At 44.7% G+C, this 18018-nt stretch overlaps 1 protein-coding gene across 1 annotated transcript; it reads left to right on the top strand.

Moving 5' to 3' along the window:
- Positions 1 to 4004: 4004 nt before the first annotated feature.
- On the top strand, positions 4005 to 17764 carry vstm2b (V-set and transmembrane domain containing 2B). The gene is made up of 5 exons (XM_012814835.3): positions 4005 to 4923; positions 5658 to 5845; positions 6569 to 6598; positions 7361 to 7763; positions 16740 to 17764. The coding sequence occupies exons 1-5, from the start codon at positions 4851 to 4853 to the stop codon at positions 16826 to 16828; spliced, it is 783 nt and encodes a 260-aa protein (XP_012670289.1). The 5' UTR covers positions 4005 to 4850; the 3' UTR covers positions 16829 to 17764.
- The last annotated feature ends 254 nt before the right edge of the window (positions 17765 to 18018 follow it).

Genomic DNA, 18018 nt, shown 5'->3' on the forward strand with positions numbered 1-18018 from the left:
TGTGTGTTTGTGTTAATTGTGTTTGCATTCGTTAGTGAGCGTGTGTGGGTGTGTATGCCTAAATATATGTGTTTTTTCTATTTCTATTGTGTGTGTAGGTAGGTAAGGGGTGTGTGTGTGTGTGTATGTGTGTGTGTGTGTGTGTGTGTGTGTGTGTGTGTGTGTGTGTGTGTGTGTGTGTGTGTTTGCATGTGCACACAGGCAAATGAGAGCCTTTGGGAGCAAGTGAAGAAATGGGGCTACTGAAACAATGTTTACTCAGTCATTGGGGCTGATTACAGAGATGCCTTGCAACATGCAGTGGCACAGATAGAGTCGTAAGAGACTTTTTTCTTGTTGAGATTAATTGCAGTTTGGGAAAACATAAGAAAGGCACAGTAAAATACAATTACAAAATGTTGCATATATATGCACTCTTCGCTGGGTCAAACATCCTCCCTCCATCAAAAGTATCCACGGAAAGACACCTACCACTTTAATTGAGTTGTTGTACTGTTTCTTTGCAGAAACCTTGACATGTTAGAATACTGACTGAGTGGAAAAGAAAACACATTATATCATGTTGATTTGTTTTCTCCTGAGGCTATGAACCAATCAGCTTGTAGCATACGGATTTAGATTACTAAAGTGTCGGAAATACTCATAAATCAGCAACATCAAATTTGAATTAGGCCACTGCGAGTTTTCAAAGAGAATGCTAACAAATACCTGGAAGCTTCACCCATGCCAAGAGGTGATTAAAAGAGCAGACAAAGCATAAGTTACTCAAGGCAAAGTGAACTGTTGACGTTAAGACAAGGGGTTTTTAAAAAGGCAGACAGAAGCCTGGCACATTGTTTGCAATCAGTGAGGCATGAATTACTGGGAAAGAGGAAGAGAAAGAAAGAAAGAAAGAAAGAAAGAAAGGAAGTAAGGAAGAGAGAGAGCGAGAGAACAGGCATGGTGGCTCTGATGGGGTTCTTATAAGCTGCATTACCGGCCTTGGCACTTGTTTGCCTCCCACATTAATATCACATATTTGAAGTCATGAATTAGAAACAGAGAGCTGCCTTCGTGTCACACTGCTGCCCCGGCCCCTCTCCCCTCCATTCCCAGCTCCAACAGAAAGTCACGCTGCTAGCAAGGTCATGAATAACTAATTACCATTCGGAGCTAAATGCGATTCTCAGCACAGAGGAGAAGGCGAAGAAGCGTCAAATCCGCCGAGGGCTCTCCTGACATGACAGCGCTTCACCTAGCAGTCAGGAAAGCCGGAGGTGACCTGCCTCTGGCCTCCACGAGAGCTCCTCTTCTCCAGCCACACGCACTCACACAGAGAGGCTACTGATGATGCTCACACAGCATGCTAAGATATATGTGTAGGATTTAATAGGATTTACATTTAGAGAGGCAAGACTGCCTAATCAATCATGCATCAAGCTCGATGGGCTAACAGCATGGAGCAGATCTTCATCATATATGTCAGAGGCTCGTCATGCATGTCTGAGTTATTGTATCTATGTATGCTGGTTAGTATTATTGCATCCTGTTTATATAAAACGGTGTGGAGAGAAAATGTACACTATTTTGTAACCAAGAGACAATGCCAGCCCAAAGTATGCAATGCAAAGGTTGTTGCAATGTAGGTGTTATCTGATAGCATTTCAGTATCATGGCCGAGACTAATTAATTTTTGCTCGATTTTTCTGATTCCCTGAGTAGTGAGAAAAGGCTTTGGGTCACAGCAGAAGTAACAATCTTAGATTATTGTGGTACAAAACCCTCACAACATTAAACAAATGGAGCTAAAACATCAATATGATTTGTGAGCATACATTAATAAATCACATAGTGTATGCCCTGTCAGGCAACCCCAGGAGCCTAGAACTGCACTCACTGTGTGCTGTGATGATGCCATGAGAGATGTGGCAGCCTCCCGTACCTTGCAGGGATGGAATCTGTATCAATAAACAGATCTGTGAGGCCTGGAGGTCACCTCTCCTTAATGACAGGTCCTGATGATGTGGCTCTCTAGCGACACCGCCAGAGGCTTGGACGGCATGATGGAGACTTTCATGCTATCCATCTTATGGGAGGCAGTGCTCACCGCCTCATGCAGCCTGCTGCTATTGAGCCACACCGGCTGTCCTATTGGTATTTCTGTGCAGTCCAATATGTCAAGGTACTCATAGCCCCACAGAAAATGGTTTCACAGTGTAATAATGGTGATCAATATTTCAGATTTAGGACATCTCTCTCTCTCTCATCACCCCCCCCCCCCCTCTCTCTGTGTGTGTGTGTGTGTGTGTGTGTGGCTTGATATGTGAGAGAGTTGGCATATGATTTATTTGTGATATACTTTACTATTTACTTGTTTACAGTGTCAGGGTTCAGAGAGCATATACACTTGTGTTGATTTGTGTGTGTGTGTGTGTGTGAGAGAGAGAGAGAGAGAGAGAGAGAGAGAGAGAGAAAGAGAAAGAGAAAGAGAGACAGTAAGACAGACAGAGAGAAAGAGAGAGAGAGATTCTGTGTGTGTGTGTGTGTGTGTGTGTTTGTGGGTGCGTGTCCATGCATGCTTGGTTGCACCATTCTTTCTCTCTCTTTCTCTCTCTCACTGTGTGTGTGTGCTTGTGTGTGTGCTTGTGTGTGTGTGTGTGTGTGTGCTTGTGTGTGTGTGTGTGTGTGTGTGTGTGTGTGTGTGTTTCTGTGTGTGTGTGTGTGTTTCTGTGTGTGCCCTCACGATAGAGGAAGGGAGGTGGAACACAATAGAAGAATTATGCAATGTAAAGGTTGAGGACACAATTGGGGGTAAACACGCTGCCCCTGTCAGATCTGCCTCAGCGCCGTGGCCAAGAGCTCAGCAGGTCGAAAGCCTTACCCAGGGTGGAGGGGGGTGGAGGGAGGAAAAGACATGCACAGAAGAAAATCCTTCAAGAGGAGCGGAGGGGTCAGCCTTGGCCTCATGCTGATTTATCCCAAATATATTGACAGATGTTCTGATGAGAGTCTAAAAATAAACTTCCTGCCCATAAGATAAACTGGAATAATCCCTGCCAGGCTTCCTGTTCTCCCTTTCTGCTTCTCTATGTCACTCTCTCTCTCTCTGTCTCTCTCTCTCTGTCTCTCTCTCTTTCTCTCTGTCGCTCTAGCACCCATGGACTGACGGTGGGTGAAGTGCTAATAGGAGGGTTTCAGTGAACAAGTGCTGCATTATTGGCAGGCAGCTGGGAGGGCCATTTTACGATTCAGCCTGAGGCTCAGTCCGCTGCACTAACCCAGGCCTCTGGGAACGGGGGCTGGGGTGGGTGGGAGGGCGGTCGGGTGGGTGGGGATCGGGGGGTGTGCAGGATTAAAGTAATAATGTGCCGGCACATCCGTTAAGCAGGGCCAGCTCATTTAAAGTGTTGCATGGGTACCCTGAGATGTAGGCAACGTTCACAGGGCTGTGGGGATCCATGCCTCATTTTGAACAGGCACGAGACGCTAGCGCCTTTGCAGTGCATGTACTGTATGTCACTGTGCAAACATGAGGCAGGAGGTGGTGGTGTGTGCTAGTCAGACCTGATGTGCAAACGCATACTGACATTCATATGGACTTGCACTGCCCACAAATAAGGTGTAAATGTTCCAGTTGAGCAAATATTGTCGCCCCTAACGTAGTCCTTCTGTAAGGGCTTTAGCATGGCAATTGAAACATGACTGCCAATTTAGGCAGTGCATGAATTCTAAAAAATGTTTTTTTTTTCTGCATAATCCTCATATCAGAACCATGGCAGAGTCATTATTTCCTAAATAACTCTTGTCGACATCATCATGTTGATATTCTGGATGTGTGCACAAAAACAAAGGTAAACCACAATAATGAATAAAAAAAGACTATGTTTCATGCTAATATTAAGGGAATACAGACTGCTCTTGTGCTTTTTTAAAAGGGGGCGGGAGACAGTTGACTACCTTACAAAAAGAAGATTAATCTCTGCTATTTCAATTGGATATTAAATGAAACTCCTTCGGATGCCGTTCGAATGTGGCGATTTTAAAAGCGGTCTTGTTGATCTTAGAAAAGACAACAATATGAATCATCTTGATTCTATATAAGCTATTTCCTTGGCTGGTACTCGGCTTGGACGTCAGTTTGTGAAAGATCTCCTCATAGGTTGAGCCGTATGCTGATTTGAGAGACGGGAAGCTTGGTCAGGTTCCAGTGTGCTCGTCAGGCTGTCAGTGGTGGTGTCGTGCGCGCATGCCATACTGAGCTCGTGGGTTTGGAAATGCCAAAGCGCCTTCTCCCTGCTATGCGCTCACAGACAGAGCAGACGGGTCTGGTCACGCAAACGGGAACTATCGACTGATGCTCCAGCTTTTAGGCGCTGCTACAAGAGCAAAAGGGGAAAATCTTTCGTCCTCTGATTAGATCTTCTGTTTTTTGGAGAGCCGAACTAAGGATGATTTTGTGATGGGTGGTTTAAAAGAGCATGGGAAAGCTTCCCCTCTTGTGGAAAGCAGAATGAGCATATTTATATCTGTCGCAGAGAAGTTGTATTTCCCTCAGAAGAATACCAGGCAATAAAGGAATCCTTGTCATAAAGGGATATCAACATAGAAGAAAGGCTAAGAAACACTTACACTACGTATACGTCTTGTGGTCTGTCCCTTTGGATTGTATATACAGTGTTGTCCGACAAGAGGTGAAATCGTTTGGAGTACGCAATAACCTTTTGGATTTTTTTTTAACTACACCCAACCCTTTGAAGATAACAGAGTTAACCTAGAGACATCGGACTCTTTCGATATGGAGATGTTGCCATAATTTTTTTCCAGGTCAAATGACCGTTTTCACTCTTTAATATCACTACCGTATTTATGAGATGGAAAAACGGGGACTCTACGGTGTCCTTTGTTATTTGATTCTTAATGCTCCCTTGATATTCTATGTAAATGGTAAGTAAACTTGCTCTATCCTTGTGGCCAGTGGCTTGTCAGTATTTCCCATGTTGCGTATTTAACCCAAGTCACTGTTCAAAGGACCAGTCCTTTATTTCACAGCAGGATTTCCTGCGCTTTATGAAATTGGGGTAGTTTATACTACAGTTTATGACTTTTATGTCTTCTATTTGATTTTCACATTGGCGATTAAATGCCAAGAGACTTGATTGGATTATAGTAGGGTGTACCAAACAACTGCATCTAGTCGATAAGAGTGGTTCTATAGCTGTGTATATTTGGTGAAAAACATTTTCTGAGTTGACACACACGAATTTCACACAGTAAGGCTTCAACCTTTTAAATATTTTGAATATGAATCAGATTTAGAGAGCTTGAGAGTCCTCTCAAGCAACATCAAACAGGAAAAATCGTGCGCACGCCCGCAGTCGCGCGCAATCACAAACCTAGAGACAAACCTAGATGCACACTCATGCACACTTCACATAAGTCTCACTCTTGACGTGTCTGAATCCTTTGGGTTTTGTCGTATTCTACTTCAAACAGCTAATCATTTACACGTGTAGATTGTAAGATTCCACGACAGAAATAGAGCAACAGTCGAACAATTCTGTCTGTCAAGCTCATGAAGGCTATTGGTCTGATATGTCGGCAATCACTGTCCGTCTCTTCGCTGTTCTCTTTCCTGCTGTGCATATTAACCTATTCCCCTGTTATTTTCTCCACATCAGCAACATTTACTGAAGTGCCCAAAGATGTAAACGTCGATGAGGGTGAAGACATAGAGATGCCGTGCGCTTTTCGGGCTATTGGATCTTCGCCCTTCTCCCTGGAGATCCAGTGGTGGTACCTCAAGGAAGTAACCCCAAGAGAACTTGCACACGATCTGCAAATTAGCGCCACAGCAAACAGAGCCAAGGTAATCTTGCTGGCGTTTTTAGCCAGCCAAACGCTGCTGTACACCGTTGTCCGAGTCGCTCTACTTTCAAAGTCGTGCAGTATCACATGCACCCGAAATGAGGCAAGAGACCTCAATCCAGTTCGAAGTCTGCGGTGGAATGCAATTGAATTTAAAGCACGGGACTAAGGCATACATCCCCCATAGGTTATAATGCACATATTTTCTTAAATAAAAGTGCTGCATTTCAAACACCCTAAGGTCTATTATAGATACCCATTCTCCTGTGCCTTGGCAGGGGAGACCGGGAATGTGCGTTGGGGTGGAAAGTAGAAGGAAGGCTCTCACGCTGAAAGATACAAAGACCACTTGTTGGGCTTTAGGATGAGTCCAGTGACAATTCCTATGCACACCGCGTAAATGTCCTCATCGGGAAATACAGCACTAAGGAATGCGTTTATGCTTCCGAACGAATGGACGATACATCTACCAACCATAATAAGATTTCAACAGATTTTGCAGTGTCACTCTTAATTGCTATGCTTTGCAATCCAAATCCGCCATTGCAATCCAAAGGCAAAATAGGTTATCCCAAACTGTTGCTGTCCATGGTGCTGAAATTGCGTTCAGCTGTCTCTAAGGCGTGTTACATTCTCATTGAAACTTTTAAATGATGTCATTACTTTCAGGACATAAATGTGTGTTTTCCTGTGTTTGTTCTTATAATTTATAATTATTTTTCAGGTGGTTCCCAAGGATGCTACCAAAATAAGCGTAAGTATCAAATTCTGAATTTGTTTACTCGTTATTTACGCTTGGATAATTAAGATATAGAAATCAATTTATATAATTGTTTATGATAAGAATTCGGTCAACATCTTTGTAGACAAATTAATTGTGGTCATTATCAATTTGCATTCAGACAAGAGGCATTTAATCATATTCATTGTTGTTTCTCGGCAGCCAGAGACGTCAAGACTGAGTTAATCATGTACATTGTCTGGCTAAAAATACTCTGCTTAATTTACCTAATGGAACCTTATTGTTCATTTTGTAAGCTCTCTTATGAACAAATAAACATTTAACTCTTTCGTTTGTAACATTTTACTGCAAGACCGCCGTTTAATTTCCACGTTTAGTTGACAGTGATTACTCAGTACAACATTTCACCATTTTCGGAAACAGGAAATCGTGTAATAATTTGAAAGCATATTTTATAACTCATGTGCTACCTCACCAAAATCAAAACGCTCTCTTGATTGAGAGATCGACTCCATTGGGAAACTTATTTGTGAGGATAATAATGCACCCATACTCCAAATACATACAGCATTTCCATAGGGTTATATATATGACAGTGTGGACAATGTAATGTCCTACCAACTAAGCCCAGCCTCAAAGCCACATACTTCAGCGGGGGCCATGTTCTCCTCGAGTTTACTCATGATAAAGCTGGAGTGCGCATTTTGATGTAGGCAACACTGAAAACATTTGACCTGCGTTCAACAAATTCTTCTTCTTTCTGTCTGTTTCTAGACCGTGAGGGTCCAGGGCAGTGCCATTTCCCATAAACTAAGCCTCTCCAACGTACATAAGGAGGACGAGGGTGTGTACGAGTGCCGCGTTTCGGACTTGTACTCTGAAGAGACTCAGGAATACAAAGTCCAAGCCACTCTGCGGGTCAACCCACGAGACGGCATGGTGAATGAGGAGGCCGTGTCTCACATCCAGAACCGCTTACCGCTGCGAAACAACAATAACGCGGCTGGGGGACAGGCCACCTCAGAGGTGGAGCAGGGTCAGGGAAAGCCTTGGGTGCCTCCTCCGCCCGGCGTTGGTCCCGTTTCCCCCTCAACAACGACAACAGCCTCTGCAGCAAAGTCCTCGGCTTCGCCTCGGCCCGGCAATGCGGCCATACTCCGACAGCAGCACGGAGCCGGTAAGTGGAAGTTCAACAGTGGCACCCAGTGGACAGATAAAAAACAAGAAACAGCAGGCCCTATTGTTTATCACTGAAATTGAAATAGTTTTTATTTAGTGTGCAATAGTGTTGCTGTTGCCTCTGGAATATAATTACTTGAGTTGAATAGGATGTCTGAAGCAAATGCTTCAAAAACTATCAACGCAGTTATCATCAATCAATAATATAATACTGGGATGTTTGCATAAAAACAGCTTCACCAAAATCTGCATGAATGTCGTTAGCATCCAGGTTTACATCTTACAGATCCTTAGAAAGGTCAGACTTATGTTCTTTCCCATTTGTACATGAAGCTCCTTATGTGTGACTGACAGGTGTTTTAGAACAGGTACACCCAAGGTTGTCATATCCATATGCCTGTGTGTGTCATTAGTTATGTCTTTTGCTCCATGGCCTTTCTTGAGGGTATGTCACCAAGGACTTGATGATCTATTTTATCATTGAGGACGGTTCCCTTTGTAGATTCCCTGAATTAGATTCCAAAACGAGAGTGGTGATGGAGGAGCTTTTTGTCAGCCTCTGCCTCCTCCATGCCACTTGTCCATGACCTCCCCTTGAGATGTCTCTCCTGAGGCAGGGTGAATTCCCCTGTGTCTGTGCCACTCTAGGCCTTGAGCTCCACGCAGCTCCATCAGCCTACACATTCTTATGTAGAGGAACCTTCACTGGTGGCTACCCTTTGGATATCATTTTTCTAGTGGAATTGAATATTTCCTGGATGTAGTAGTATAGTGTGTGTGTGTGTGTGTGTGTGTGTGTGTGTGTGTGTGTGAGAGAGAGAGAGAGAGAGAGAGAGAGACCTTATGACCTTGTAAAGCTTGGGTTATTGTAATACTCCTCCTTTTCAATTAAATGTCTCTATGATATTATGGGCCTCTTTGGCAAAATAATACTCTCATGGGAGTAGTCCTGTTTGATCTCTCCAGTGTATCGTACCCTTCCATCATTCTTCACATTGCTCACCGATGACACCCACTAGCACCTACAAGGTAGTGATATCAGACAAGCAACCTTCTCCCCGAGGCATGCTTCTGTGTGGCCGAAACTAGCATGCACCTCTGTAACATCTTTCATCCGAGGGATTTAGAACAATATCATTAACGAGTTTTGAATGGACATAACGATGACTGCTATTATATGATGACTGCTATGGGCAAAGATTGGTTAAAACTGATGACATATGGTGAGAATTGTACTGGTGTATAGTTCAGGATGTCATGTTGTCCTGAAGCTGTGAAGCTGAGGAGACTTGTTGATGCACCAGCAAACCTTCATCAACAACCTTTCATTCCACAAAACTGCATGGAGGGGCAATTTTGAAATGTGAGAGCTACCAACAAATCTCAACATGTGGAACATTAATATGCAGATTAGTCTAGAAGGTTACGCAACACTGCTGTGTGACAAGGTGCGGCTCTTGAATGAGCTGAGATAAGGCGCCAAAAGGCAACTAGCGCTCAGCTCGTCTCAGGCACATAGGAAGACATTTTCTTTCCCCAAATAAGAAGACCGAGAGGTAGCCTGTGCTGAAAATGTACGTCATAGTCTGACAAATGAGTGTTGATAGGCTTTGCACGCTCTGTGAATGAGCTAAGCCAGTAGTCATATGAAGCATGCTGGGTTGTCTGCCTTAAAACAATCAGCATGCCAGGCAGGGGACTGATCACGTACATGGATGTCAAAGAACTCGGGAACGTCAAATCAAAGTGCCGCGGCTCTTGATGTGGGCCTGGTGCCGATGCCAAGGCTGCCATCTTGATCTCATGGTGTGCAGGGGAGTTGTCTGGAGCAGGTTAAATGTCCGCTGCTAGTGTCTGGCATGGTGGGCCTCGCTGCGCAGCCAGAGCCATGAAGCTCTTCAGTGAGGCAGGCATTTGGAGAGTTGGCAGGCTGGCTTGGGTAAAAAGGGTTACCTCAAAGGGTTTTTTTCCTCTTCCTCTTCTGCAATTCATCTCTCTCTCCCTTTCTCTCTCTCTCTCTCTCTCTCCCTTTCTCTCTCTCTCTTTATCTATCTTCCCTCTGCCTGTATCTCTCTCTCCTCCATCTCTGGCTCTTTAGTCACCTTTCTCTTGCTAAGCGCAAAACACACTTTGTCATTTAAGGTTCTGTGCTTTACATGCAAAGGTGGCTTCTTGACAAATTACCTCTATTGTCCTTGGATTTTGTTGCCGAGGTTTCTTCTGCAGAAATAAGTGACAAAATATGTAACCAAAACCAATCATACGCCTGAGGTGGTAATCTTTGATATGAAGGCATATGAAATATGTTTTCATAACACATCAGCCAGTTCCCATGGCTGCCGCCCCTGGTTTATTACCTTTATTTAAACAGGACAAAGAGCCCTGATATGTAGACTGTGAGTGTGAGGAGTAATCTGTTCATATCTGGCTCCTCACGCAGGGTCAGTGGCATACATTCATATTAGCTAATATTAGCCTGCTGTGGACTGTATCTGCCAAACTAAATCAAACACTGTAAGTGCCTCACTGACACTTTAACATTGACGGAAAGATCTGGAATTTGTCTTGGCCTTTCGTTTCATTTTTTTCCCCTCTTGAGTGAACCCGTCAACAAATTTGTCATAGCATTGTGAAGGTTAAAGAGCATTCTGGCACATTTGACAGATTGCCCCTCTCAATTGTGGTTGCAATAAATGTGTTGCTATGTGTGCCCCTCTGAGTGTGTGTGTGTGTGTGTGTGTGTGAGAGAGAGAGAGAGTTTGTGTAGCTGCAAAGGGGTTGTAGTGGACCCCCTTTAAGCTTCCCTCTTTGGAAATGTGGGCATCCGTCACCTGTCCGCCATGTCATCTGTCTGAGTGGGAGAGATTATTAATATTAAAGGGGAAATGTCACAGACTGTTGGCCAATCAGCGAGGCCCCTCGGCACGCTGTCAAGTGCCTCAAATTGCCTTTCAAGGTTCCCTCGGCCCATTAGTTGGAGACGGGAACAGGGGGAAAACTAAGGAAATACGGGAAAAGGCCTAAAAAACTCCACAAGTATCCAGATTACCAGATTACCAGAACGACAGATAGATAGATAGATAGATAGATAGATAGATAGATAGATAGATAGAGTGAAGGACAGATAGACACATAAACTGGTAGACACATAGATGCATGAAGGTAGATGAGAAAGTTCTTGGACCAGCTTTGTCATTCGAACAGCTTTGGCTGGTATGGAAATGTTCTAAAGAGATTGAAAAAAGCACGGTTTGAAATGTTGATTTATTTTTTTAGTGTTAAAATCTACATAATGAGACGTGAAGAGTGAAGGAACGCGTGAATGGGAAGGGGGAAGGAGAAAGGAAGAGAAAGGGAAAGAGAGTAAGAGAATCTGCAGAGTATCACTGGTGCAGAGCGTTGGCAGGTGAGCAGGCGGATTTGAGACTGGAGGAGTGGGTGAATTAGAGGGAGGGGGGAGAGAGCGGATGAGAGGAGAGGAGAGGAGGGGAGCGACACCAGAGGACAGCCTGGCACGCGCCGTGGTACACAACGGCTCAGTCTCTAATGCGCCTACCCACAATGCTCTGCAGTCACCACCCCAGGTCACCTTGGCATCCCCTGGCAAGAGAGCTTGTCTGCGGCTGGACAGCTGTCTTAATCGCTTATGAAACTGGCCGTGCGGGGGTGTTTGTGTGTTTGTGGACGCGGGCCCGTGCTTATGTGCTGTCGCTGATGAGTGCACGTGTTCCAGTTCCCCCTTCCCCGTTATCCATAGCCATCATTGGCGTGTTTAGTCATGCTCACTGAACCGAAGAGCCCCCCAACACCACGCTTCCATAAAGAGCTGCCCAGGTCTGGCCATCCTCAACCCCCAGTGCCCAGCTGGGCTTATATAACACATCGCCACAGGAGTCCTGACTTTAGTGCGGTCTCTCGGAGGAGCACGGCAGGGCCAGCGTTAATGCGCTGGGAGAAAGGCAGGTGAGAAGGAGCCGTTGAGTGCTGCTAATGGGGAGGTCTGATGAGGTCTTTTCAGTGCGCTCCCCACTGCTGAGAGCGAGCGGATGGGCTGCGAGTGTTTGTGCGCCGCCGCTGTGGCTGCTCTGCCTCTGCGTGGGAAGTGCAGAGCTGCTCTCTTGCGGGTGTTAATTGTTTCTCTTCCACCACCACTCCCCCCCCCCTCTCTCCACCCCCCCTCTCTCCACCCCCCCCTCTCTCCCCCCCCCCCCCCCCTCTCTCCGAGCGGAACACTGAGCGCAGAGTCACAGTGCAGAGGAGACAGGCACAGGGGAAATTAAAGCGAACCAGCGACTCATTCTCATTCGCTCACGCTACATATGTCGAGTTTGTATTTATGTGGCAGCTTGATTCACTGGAGAAGCAGTGCAAAAGTAAAAGCTGAAAATTAGACACATAGAATGTCAGACACAAGAATAATAGCTATGGGAGCTTATGGTAGAGTCTGGAAGCTATTAGAAGATAGGTAATAAAAGTGTGGAATCCAGAGAACGAGAGATGGCGGATGTCCTTGGAGCCAGCCGCAGAGACTTCGCTGCCCGTAAGGAAAGGAGAAAGAATAGAAAAGATGTGTTTGTTCCCATTTTTAACCGGAGGAACAAAGCCAACTGTCAATATGGAAGCTGGGCCTTTGTTAGCTCAGCACGGTCAATAATCCCCTCTCAGAACGCAGCACCCCTCCTCCCTTCTCTTACAATGTAGTCCCTTTCATCTCGCCTTTTATTCTTTGCATATTTTTTTTTCATTCTTTAGCCACTGTATTTTCTTCTGTGTCCTTATCATCAGCTTTACGTTGAGCCGTGAAAAGGGCGGAAGGGACTCTCAGATGGAAGGTCTAACCCATGCTGGCGCCCCCAAACATCGGGCAGGAAATGGCGCTCACCCCTGTCGTGCACTCTGTCCGCTTCATAATCTGTGTGATTGATGAACTAATGCCACCAGCGTCCCCATAAGGCTCGGCCAGGAACCACACAGATTACCTTGACACTCTCGGGTGACGGGATGGGATCCTACCTGTGACTTCCCAGAGGTCCTCTCCCAGGATGTCATTACACCCTGACACTCTAATCCTCCTTGAGGTGTAACCTCCGATAATCCCACAGGCCCCGCAAAGGTCACCATCACACAGCCAACTGTAACCTTGTGAATTTACAATGTGCCAACGTGTCACCTTCACTACCCAACAAGTCAATAGAACACACTTTATTACCATGGGGACCGGGTCCTGTCTTTTGTCTGTCAGGTTCAAGTAGTGTCTTATTTCAAGCGCCTGAGCGCGACAGGACACCTCTTGCCAACATCTCATCCCACAAATAACATCTACCTCTGCTGGTCTTACAAAAATATGTGCACCTTCTCAGACTTCCAGAGGGCATCGGATTTAGTCTAAATGCCTTCCTTTTGGCATGATATGGTTGGAAAGCCAACTTGTGTGTGCCAAAGTAATGTGTTTGTGCCTCTGACAGGTAATGATATAGAAGGGTAGATCGAGAGCAAGATCTAGAGAACGAGAGAGGAAAAGAGGGGAGGAGGAGGGAGAGAAAAGAGGGGGATTTGAAACACAGTTCTAAAACCTCGTTGCTGCATGTTTTATGTTGACACTAGATAAATAGTGCAGTTATGTAGTGGCGTGCACATTCCTTAATTGAGATCGAATCTTGTGTGCTTGGGAGATGTGCTCTCCCTTTACGGACCTCATTAAGGGCACTTTAATTACAGCGCAAACAGAATGCAAAGTCTTAGATTGGAGATAGGGCTCTGCTTTGTGTGCACGGAGCTTCCGCAGCACTCCCTCATTAGTGTGGAGTGGGGGATGGCTTTGGGAGGATACGCTCTGGGAGCTGTAGCTGGGTCTACATCTCAACTGTAAAAAAATCCATAACTAAAGTATGGTGCTTGATTTGTCTTCTTTAAATACCTAGTGTTAGCTGCGCTTTCACATACAGTTGTCGATTTGTCAATTGAAGATGCAGTCCACGATTAGGTTTGAGTTTCGCAAAAAGTTGTTCATATTTGAGCTCAACATAATCAAATTACACCCCTTCCTTCCATGCTCCTAAAGCACTGTATTGATTGGCTGGGAGTGTTGATGCGTCTATCCCATTTACAGAGTCGGGACTGTGTACAAACACCAGAGGATTTAGAGCGCAAACACTGAACGGACAGCTAGAGGACTGTGAGGAGCAATTCACTGAATTTGACAATAAGTGTAATGGAATTAGAATCGCGGACTCCACCTTTAAATCATATGTGCATGTCATGTATTCAATTCAGTTTAATATCAAACAGTTCTATTGGTGAGGGAAGCGAATTTGGGTCAAATATGTGTGTGGCCAAAGATACTTTATTGCAAAGTTATGAAACAGGATTAAAAGACCATTGAACCTGATTTCTGCAAAGCGTCCCACAAACTCCATCATAACCTATTACAAGAACACATATTAATATCCCTTCATATGATGCTACAAGTTAGGGGATTACAGTAGATGTGTGAGCTATGCCAGTGACTTGGGACCTCTGTGACTTTTGTGTAATGTGCATAGTGATTATGTCAACAATGGCCAGGGTCAAGCCACGCGACTTTAGCCGATTTATGGTATTGTTAGTTGATTCATTCATCTGAGTTTAGCTAGCTTAGTTAAATCTCCTCTATCTCAGTGAGCTGTGGCATTTTAATTGTCTGAGTGGTGACCCGAGTTGTGGAGAGGTCAGGCTCGTTTAGGTGATGAGCAAAACACGGAACGCACTCACACTGCTCGTAGAAAAGACAGAGAGCTGGAGGATGGCATGAGAAGGGTTCATTTGGGGAGGCTGAAGATGTAGAGGTTGTTCCCACATAGGCAGCAGCCAGAGGGGCTGGCATTTGGCAGTGGACCACAGACCGGGTGCAGATAGCGACACCAGTGCCAGCCATCACATCAGTCCAGTCGGCAAGTAGCATGGAGCTCAATCCAAATAACTGCCCCAGCCACTGGCTATCATTCAAACCAATGCCACTGCTTTTTCTTTCCCAATTAATTCCCTTAGCTTAGCCTCCCTGTTAATAATACCCCCAAACTGGAGCCAAACACCATGTAAACTGCATGTGGAATCAGTGTATGTTAGTGAGAGAGAGAGAGAGAGAGAGAGAGAGAGAGAGAGAGAGAGAGAGAGAGAAGGGAAGGGATTGTGGGAGGACAGGTGGAGAAAAAGGCCATGGTCCTGGCCAACCCTGATGAGGCTGTGTTTGTCTGTCACGAAGACAGCTGGCGGCCCTCCAGAGGGTTCCTGTAAGACATGCGATGAGCAGAAGCATGCGCTGGTGCTGCCATGGCATACGCTCCTGTTTGCCGTGTGTGTGTGTGTGTGTGTGTGTGTGTGTGTGTGTGTGTGTCGTGAGTAAGCCTTGCACCAGCCAGCGCTCATCTGGGTTTTGCCTTATTTCAGGGGTGGCGGGGGCGAGTGGTGAGGCAGGGCAGACACTCTGGGACTGGATTGCCAGGAAAAATTAGAACCACAGTAAACAGACGCCTATTTCACACTCTAAATGTCAGATACTCACTCTCCGTGAAGCAGTGACTCTGTGTGTGTGTGTGTGTGTGTGTGTGTGTGTGTGTGTGTGTGTGTGTGTGTGTGTGTGTGTGTGTGTGTGTGTGTGTGTGTGTGCACATATCTGTGTGTGTGTGAGAATACTATGTGTGCATGGGAGTGTATGAGTCTCTCAGGGCGTGTGTGTACACACAGCCACCCACACGCACAAGCAATTAGAGGCTATCCATCTGGCTCCTTTTATTTTCTGTGTATAAAAGTGACTGTAAGCGAGTGAGCAGGAATCTGTCTGCCTCTGGCTTTTGTGTACTTGGCTCTCGGAGATGCTCAGAACCATGACAGAGACCGAAGCTCTCTGGGGGTCTCCATCGTCCCACTCCGAAGGAAATAACAGCTCTGCCTCTCTTAAGACCTGAAGCCTCTCACTTTGGGCCATTTCCTTTTGAGCCCGGGAGCACAGCTCACCCTCACATCCTGTTCAACTCATGCATATCCAAGGTGGCGTTCTCTCTCTCTCTCTCTCTCTCTCTCTCTCTCTCTCTCTCTCTCTCTCTCTCTCTCTCTCTCTCTCTTTTGAGTCATCCTCTGCGTTGCAGAACGGGCATCACAAGGCGAGCTTTGAGCAGCTGGAGAGCTGACCTGTCACTCTTTGAACCTGCTATTTAGAGAGCTCTAATGGTGTGAAATGTGGCTAGGAAAGTGAACATTCTCCCTCCAGACAATGAGTCGGTTAGAGGCGCAGGACTTTGTGCATTTCCTGGCTGTCGTCGATCGGCTCTCTTTGTGCCGATCCAAACCTGTGCAGCAGCACTGCTCAAAGCAGAGGCAGAGTGCATTCAAACTGTTACAGCTTGAGTTAGATACTCTGCTTGAGGACTATTTGTAGAATTAATATTCTTCTATAAAGGTATTAGATATATAGGTTGCAGGGCTGGGCAATTCACTGGAAATGTTCTGAGTTCTCATTTCTAACCTCTTACCCATGAAAATGTATTAATTTCTTGTAAAAAATTGGGTATTTAAGGTTGGGATTGATTAGGATTGTTTCTATGTGACACTATGCAGAATACATACAACATAGAAATTCTTATATCACAAATTACATCATCATTTTTTGAGTATTGATTTCCTTTAATTATGTCATAATGCTTTTTGACCCAAAAGCTTTTTATTAAAGTGGTATTTGGAAACTGATACAATACAAGATACATTATTTTGGATTTATCATTACCAAGTGAAACTATCATTTATATTTTAGGCCATATTGCTATATTGCCCACCTATGTGTACATTAATACACATTTCACGATCCTTGTACGTAATTGAATTGTGTGCGTCAGATATTTTCCTATCTCCTATGTATTGCTGTTGATGTTGATTTGGAAGATAAATTCTATGAGTAACCGTAACTTCTGATCTCTCCTTTCTTCTCTTTCTTGTGCACTAGGGTCTGGAGCTATGGCAACCACCAGCCCACTCCTGTACATCATCTTGCTGGCCCTGCATAAGCTCCTCCCCTTCCTGTTAGCCTACTAAGAGACTTCAACCAAACGACAACCCGCAACGTTTTCACTTTATGTACCAAACAACAAAGGGAAAATCTATATATATATATATAAATAAATATATACCATTATGGCACATCACCAATTGTGAGGAGACTAAGGGGGTAAGGATGAAAGACTCTGGGCGGGGCACGGGCGAAGCTGAAGAGAGGTGGCAGTCCTCTTTCTCTGACTTCTGGAGGATGTCAAAGGAGGGGATGTAAAGCGGACTGTATGAGAAGCATGACAAAAAAAAAGATGGAGGAGTCTTTGTGAATAAGAGCTTCACACCTATGTCATACACACCACGCCATCCATCAAACGCTGCATCCGATTTCCAAATGATAAGTGTTTGCCCTGCTAAATGCATGGCTCGTTATTTATTTTTGGTGGATTTCAATTTGATTTGCCTTTATTTTTTTCTGTCCAGATAACTTAATTGTCCAGTTGCAGTTCTCGTCTAATTAATTTAGTTTGGACTTTTTATTTATCTCATTGGACCTCTTTTGGTTTCCTTTCCAGAGTACCTTTTGGTCTTGATCAAAATCATTTCTTTCTTTTTGTTTTTTTGTTTTTGCATGAACTGTTGAGCAGTTTTTCACTTTCCCATTTCAAAGACATCACAGACAGTTTTGAACATTTTGGCTCTTTTCACCAATACTGTGTGAGTCTATATGTTCTGTTAAAAACCCTCATATGGTTTTATGGTTTTGTTTTTCATGATGTATAAAAATGGGACCTTATATATTTTGATTAAATAAGGCACACGTTTCCATAGTTGTTGTTAGTCACCTTCAATAATGTTTATTTTTATTAAAGATATGGTGATCAAGGTATGACATTCATTTATAATAAAAAAAGAAAAAAAAATCTTCTTGGTATGTTGCCAACACAAGTTGAAATAAAGGTTGTTTCTTTTTTAATTAAAGTAGACTGTGTGGTGTATTGCCAAGAAAGTGAGATCAGGTGCACATTTCAAATCCTTTCATTGTCATATAACATATGAAGTGTTCCTCTCAATGGCAGATGCACAAAACATTCAACAGACTGGTCTCTCTTTCTCAGGTAGCGAACGGTTCCTGAATCCATAGGTCTGGTCTCAAGCATACCACCGATCGCTGGCACATACCAGCTCTGAAGCCTGGCGCAGTGCAGCGCTGATGCCTGGCCTCAGACTGGGGC

This window comes from Clupea harengus, chromosome 6 (assembly GCF_900700415.2).
Source record: "Clupea harengus chromosome 6, Ch_v2.0.2, whole genome shotgun sequence".
NCBI classification, from domain to species: Eukaryota; Metazoa; Chordata; class Actinopteri; order Clupeiformes; family Clupeidae; genus Clupea; species Clupea harengus.